Genomic DNA, 6,761 nt, shown 5'->3' with positions numbered 1-6,761 from the left:
TCGGGAAAATATAAGAGCAATGTCTCAAAAAGGAGAAGTTGGTATAATGTGATTATATCAGAAACAACTTTAAAGTAGCTTTTGTATTGGATTGAGAACTGTATATGTGTACTAGGTTTCACTACATGGTTTCTTTTGAAATAGAAGTTTCTAAACATAATCACTTCAAACTCAATTTTAACAAAACCAAATTTGGCAAAATCAAGATCATACAAAATCAAGTTTGCAAATACTCATCCCATCATCACACACTGAATCCATACATGATTAATAAATTGAATGCTTCAGTGAGAAAAAAGTATGAGAGTAGAAAACACTGGAGAAATTTAAGCAGATTAGAACTAAATCAAATATTCAACAAAAGATGAGGGAAATCCTACAAGCTACTGTCTCTAACAAAAATGGTTTTGCAGTTAATCCACCATATTCTAAGAAAATAAAACTATGTGGTTACTCTTTTGAACAGTTTATATGTACCAAAAATATTCTTCTCTTGCCACAGGTAAGGAATGAAGAAAGACCTATACAAAGCCGGTGATAGCTCTCTGTCCAGATAAGGCAATGCAGCAATAGGCTGAAATACAAACAATATTCGAACAGTTAAAATTAAATATTAGCATTCAACAAGAGAGTGAGAAAATTCAATAATGACTTACCTCCCAAGTTGACAAGTCACTTCCACGAGTCATGTAAGGCCGCTTGAGCTGCAGCTCAACAAGGAAAGTACAAGCATCTACGTCATGGAGCTGTGAAACCAATGAGTTGTGAGTAGCCTTCAAATTTATAGAGATCAAAAGTGCTAGCTGCCTAGCACCTATACATATATATATATATATATATATATATATATATATATATACAGTTAAAGTGGACATACATATTGCTCTCCTGATGCCATGTTTTTGTTGTTAAAATATGGTGGTGCTGCAGCAGTTCCCCCTAGGGTAGAATTAAATGGGAAGGGAAGAAGACCTCGGAATCCTTCGTCGATCCATCGAACTTGTCCCACGTAATCTGGGATGAAAAATGATGATGGAAACCGATGCCATTCACTTCCAACACAAAGTACAGAATCTGCAATGCGAAAGATTAAAATGATACATAATTCTGATGTTTGTCTCAAAATACCTAATAATTCCCTCTCCAGCCTCTGTATCAAATATCCATTGAGATAGCACTTTCATGGTACATATCCTCTGATGCTTTTGTCTCAAACTATGTAATAGCACTAATTTGATGGGTATTTGATACAGATGCTTACAATAAACAGTGAAAATTTAGTCTAGACTAGAGGATAATGGCAAAATATAATATTTCCGAGAGAGATCAACACCAGAACCACAAATGAGAAGGAAAGTAAAGAAAGACGTAGCAAAATTTTGCAATTAGAGCAAGCACAAGAAATGAATTCATTGAATGTAATTGAAAGTCATGATGTAGGTTGAAGTGACAGTTATAATCCAAGTTCATTAAAACACATTCAGTTTCCAGACGCATAAAAAATGTAAAATTATCATAAAGGAATATGCAAATTTAAGCATCACATTAACCTTAGTTTTTTTAAGTACCCTAGAGTTCCTTTCTTCAATAAATCCTTATAAAGACATCATTTTCTGTATAAATTGCAGACTCAGTATGACATGTCAGGAATGAGGAACCCACAAATAGCATCTTGAGTTTCAGAAATAGATGAGAAAAAAAAAACTGAGAAGGAAAAAGAAAGAATGCTTCGGGAGTGTTTGTTGAATTACAAACAAGAACCAAAGGAGAACATTCTCGTTTCAAGAATTTCGATTTTCGATTTTACAACAGATTTTCACCTTTCTACAGTAGATCTAAGGCTTAGTTTTCAAACAGAATACTCACTCTTCTACCCCCCTTATCCTATTTAAGCTAATTCCCTATTCCTACAACTTTAACCACCTAACTATTTTCAAACAATAACTATCTAAACTAACTTCTCTCTGGCTATGTCACACATGACCTATTTACTCCATTCAATCACATTTATAACCAAAATACTCATTCATAAATAAACAAAGCCACCAAATGTTTGACTCACTTTTTTCTGCATCATGGTGTTCAAAAATCTTGTAAACCTCCAATGGGGCCGAGTAACCGTGAATCAAAGAAAATGTACGGGCATGAGAGGCATATAGTATAAGACTAAGAGCCAATGGTCTCATAACTTTGGCAACCTGCATTTAGCAAGAGAGAAATCCAGAAAATATTAGTTGCTTGCGTATCAGAAATATAAAGATCTTTCCACATCTCAAGTAATTTGGTATCTTACTGTCACTATTATAGAACGATCATATGGATTATATTTGCTACGAAAAAGATCAGGGAAGCTCTCAATAACAGCTGAAGCAGCAACACAAATTAGCGGATATATTGGATAAAGGAACCTGCATGCACAGATGGGGAAAAAATCAGTTATCCATGTCAATGTAGCGTATTTTATAATAACAGTCAAATACAAAAATAATAATTAATTCACTCAACTGCACAAGCTAGGGAAAAATACTGAATAAATACCAAGTACACTATTATTTATCTTCTGAAGTGCATAATTACCTTAAAAGTTACTACATCAATGAAGAGGGTAACAAAATCTTGATCATATACCCAATTCACAGTGTCTAGAATAGACTTATCCAAAGGGAGAGAAAAACTCACCTCCCTTCAGAAGTGAAGAAAGTACAACATGTGAACTCCTATAATGAACAAATAATCCAAACAATACACACAGAAAAGGGCTTAACTTTGAGAAACTGAATTTTAATTAATGATAGGCTTGATAATATAACGAAGATCTAGAAGACATGCTTTCAAAAAATTAGAGATGCCTGTGATACTAAAACTTAAAGTTTTTCTTATTTCCTTATCTGGTGAACATGCAAAAGAAAATTTGAATTAGTGTAAATAATATGGAAGTTAACTTCACTGCAACTTAAAATAGAGTGCCTCATTCACTATAATCTAATCCACCAATTAACAAGGTTCCGTGTTCTTAACTTAACTATAACCAATTCATAGGTAATACCTGTCTGTCTTTGTAAATCTAAACAAAACCATCTACGCTACTACTTATAAAAATGAGGCTATATTGGAGATTGCCAAAAATAGGTCAGAAGATATGTATAAACCAGGAGGAAATAAGAGATTGGTGTCTATTTCAATCTCTTGACATAAAACATAATACCGTACTTGGTGTGTGCAAGTGAATAGGAAGTGCCTGTCCCGAATAACATCATATTGTTAAATTTGTAACAGAAGACCAGGTTAAAAATTCAGCCAAACCTTTCTTCTTTGTGTGGTTGCAAAGACATAAACCCCAGCCAAATATATATAGGAGATATCACAATCAGTAGGTCTGGTGCATATTTCTTTTTTGCAATAGGCAAAATCGCCAAGAACAGCAGTGCAAGAACAAAACAAAAGTTGAAATTGTTAAATCCATTCCTCAGATAATAAAGAGGCCCTTCAATCCCGTACAAATGGCTTTCACCACCTCCAGCTACGTTGTATATTAAAAGATTCAAGACAGATGAAGTCCATTTTCCATAGTAGTAAAAGTCTGTAACTATTGACAATGGCTGTAAAAGAAGAAATTAAAAGATGCTGTTATTGTAAAGGACATGAAATATGAAATTTACTAACATCATAGGATGCAAGCAAAGGTATATATTGTATACAACATTATAGATCATATAGACATAATTTATAGGTCAGAGAAGGTGATGCGAGGAGGGGTCCAACTTACAAGAAGAATAACTGATGTGACAGTTGCAGCAATAAAAGCCCCTTTGAATTTTCTAGATAGAGAATATACTGTCACCGGAAGGAAAGCTAAGATTGAGAATGGCCAGCCAAGAATTACTCCAATAACAGCAACAGAAATTGCTGAAGCAGGTTTATCCAGAAGAAATAAACCTGATGCGAGAGATATTGCATACATAGAAAACGAACTCGGCAAGAAACCTAGATATCATAAAAGTTTGATAAAGTAGAACATTAGCAAAACCGAGTCCCACAGAATGCAGAATCATGAAATGGATGGTACTTGACCATCCTTTATTAACCCTCAAAGGTAGGTAGCATAATGGCAAGAGCAGATGATGACAAGGAATCATTGACAAAGGATCACTTACTAGTGCTAGCAAAGAAACATCCACTAGTTAGGCACAGCATAGCAAGTGCATAAGTAGCAAGTCGTTTTCCGTACTTTCTTGAAAGAGCTACCACAAGAACAGTGTCAGTTATAACAGAGAGAAGACCCAGAAAGAATCTCACAGCATAGAACACTCTCACCTACAGCAAGAAAAGACAATGGTAACATGAAAAGCATAAACATTTCCACATTCCATCTTAAACAATTCAATTCAACAACTAAACACAGCAGGAAACTTACTTTGTCTTCACTAAACAACCATGAAGCTGGTCGACCCACAACTTCATGAAATAAAAGGTACAAATATGACCGAAGAGCATACTGTGAACTGCAACCATGCACACACCACTTGTCATTTATCAATACCATGACCTGAACTGAAACTAATGAATCTTCTCCTCAGTCTTTGATTCATTTCTTGCAAGTTACAGATAAAACCCAATAAAGGCATCATAAAAATAATCATTTTTCCTCTCATCTACAAGAAATTAAGGGTGCATTTGGAAGAATGCATTTACTACCAATTTGGGCTTATCTTATAACGTAAGAATTGAAGAAAATATTTTGAGAGAGCTTACCATCCTAGCTTATAATATGTCTATAAACTGTTTTCAACTTATTGCAATAAATTTCCCATGATAGCTTACGAAAACTGCTTACATCTTCATGAAAACAAATTAACTTTATTTCCTCTTCGATTTTATAACTTTATTTCCTCTTCAATTATATAAGCAATTTATTATACATTTGAGCAATCTAAATAAACATCTCCATAATCACTTATAGGAAGTCACTGGTTAAAATTAACTTGTGCATGCAAAATTTATAAAAGCTTTCATCTAACTCATCTAAAGCTCAGGTGCATAAGTTGATTTTAGTTTGTGGAAGAAGTCCAAATCATTTCACATTCTTATTTTCTTCTTTAATAAGTGAGAAAGGAGAAGTTTATGCAAAGAAAACGAATAACTAATTCAATAAGCATTTAAAGTGTTTACCCAAATGCACACCAAATAATCAAAATCAAAACTTTTTTTCTTCTCTCAAGACCGTCTTCCCAAAAAATGAACCCAGCTAGAAAAAAAGTAAAACAACAAAACCCAGAATTTAGTTGAATCTAAAAGAAAGGTGGGTAGCTTAGATACCTGTATTCCCATGTTTGGAAGCCAGTTTTGTAGAGAAGATAATGAAGGGGCTCCCAGTAATTGAAGACTTCGTCGCAATCGTGGATGATATTTGAGGTGGCGCTCATGTACCTCAAAAATCCAAGAGCAACGAACGGAAAAAACCAGCCCAGCCCTTTATCGTCTTTTTCCTCCGATCGCTGAGGCTTGTCCAGCTTCGTGTACGGTTCCGACGGCGACGGATCAGACGCCTCGGAGCGTCTCTGCCTCACGGCGGAGAGGGCCATTACGACTTTGAAATGAAAATGGATTGGAACTTCTTCTGCCTCACACTAAACACACTCTTTCAAAGGATTCAAAACTTTTCTCCCAAACACTTCCTTCCTCCCAAAGCAAATTCTTCACTTTTGTCTCTGCTCTTATTCTTTTTTTTTTTTTCTTACTTTTATTAATTTAATTACTTGTACAGTTGCTTTTTATTTGTCTCAATTTAAAAACAAAATTGTTCTATTTTGTCTGCACTTCTTCCTTTCAAAATTGTCAGTAACACATTTTTTTTTCTAGTGTACGTTACTGCAATAATTTATATATTTATTGTGTTAAATGAAAAGAAACATAAGTAAAATAAAAATGTTATAATTATTTTATTAAAAATTTAAAAAATATTATATTTATTAATTTGTACAAAATAAACACAAAAGATATCTCAAAATTACGGATGGGAGTAATAGTTAGAAAAAAAAACATATAACTAGGTTTTACAAAGTTACTTCAATTCTAACTTTTAACATTTATATAATTTAAAAAAAATCGTAGTATAGTCTTTTAAACAATTAATAATTATAATATTTTAAAATAGATACAAATGTAAAAGGTAGCATTTTCGTTACATATAAATTTTAAAATAGATAAAAAATAAAATTTTTACAAAAGTATATTATAAACATTTGATTTCATTAGAAATCTAATTCTTTCGTCTAAAATTTTGGATTATAATATAAAAAAAATCAAAATCAACAAATTTCAAATTTTAACTCAAAATAGTAATCTAAAATTGATTCTGGGAATGACAAATGTCATGTTTTAGAACTTACACGTGTCATAAAACTCTCATTTTATTATTACTCACATTTTCCTCTCTCTTATTTTATTATTACTCACATTTCCTTCTCATTTACTTTCATTCAACATTTTTCTCTCTCTTCTATTCCACCTTTCTCTTTCTTTTATTTCGTTGCCTTTTGGTTTCTCTCATTCATTTTCATTTCTTGGGTTTCTTCTTCTTTGAGCTTGCTCTTTGCTTTTTCTCACATTTCGCCCTTTCTTGGATTTCTTCTTCTCTGGGTTTGCTCTATGTTTTTTCTCACATTTCGCCCTAATTTATTTTATTTGGGCTTTCTTTTGTCTGTGCAACAACCGGTAATTGAAATTGTTTTGTTAAAGATGTGTGTTTTTTCCTTCTCCTG

The 6,761-nt window shown here is 33.1% G+C and overlaps 1 protein-coding gene across 1 annotated transcript; it reads right to left on the bottom strand.

Annotated features, from left to right (window-relative positions):
* Positions 1–304: 304 nt before the first annotated feature.
* On the bottom strand, positions 305–5,760 carry EBS3 (Alg9-like mannosyltransferase family). The gene is made up of 10 exons (XM_068643493.2): positions 5,317–5,760; positions 4,415–4,502; positions 4,155–4,314; positions 3,767–3,984; positions 3,304–3,599; positions 2,294–2,408; positions 2,063–2,198; positions 878–1,074; positions 657–746; positions 305–574 (listed from the first exon to the last, which is right to left on the bottom strand). The coding sequence occupies exons 1-10, from the start codon at positions 5,580–5,582 to the stop codon at positions 443–445; spliced, it is 1,698 nt and encodes a 565-aa protein (XP_068499594.1). The 5' UTR covers positions 5,583–5,760; the 3' UTR covers positions 305–442.
* Between the last annotated feature and the right edge of the window lie 1,001 nt (positions 5,761–6,761).

Source organism: Phaseolus vulgaris, chromosome 5 (assembly GCF_051622355.1).
Source record: "Phaseolus vulgaris cultivar YP4 chromosome 5, ASM5162235v1, whole genome shotgun sequence".
Taxonomy (NCBI): Eukaryota; Viridiplantae; Streptophyta; class Magnoliopsida; order Fabales; family Fabaceae; genus Phaseolus; species Phaseolus vulgaris.
The sequence above is the reverse complement of the archived record's forward strand: the minus strand, read 5'-3'. Positions and strand labels throughout refer to the sequence as shown.

Bases quoted from the DNA above. Each gene is read 5' to 3' on its own strand.
- EBS3 (XM_068643493.2), bottom strand. From the start codon at position 5,582: ATGGCCCTCTCCGCCGTGAGGCAGAGACGCTCCGAGGCGTCTGATCCG. The intron at 4,315-4,414 runs GTAAGTTTCCTG...TTCTTGCTGTAG, and splicing joins GGTTGTTTAGTGAAGACAAA to GTGAGAGTGTTCTATGCTGT. The intron at 3,600-3,766 runs GTAAGTTGGACC...CTTCTTTTACAG, and splicing joins TCACATCAGTTATTCTTCTT to CCATTGTCAATAGTTACAGA.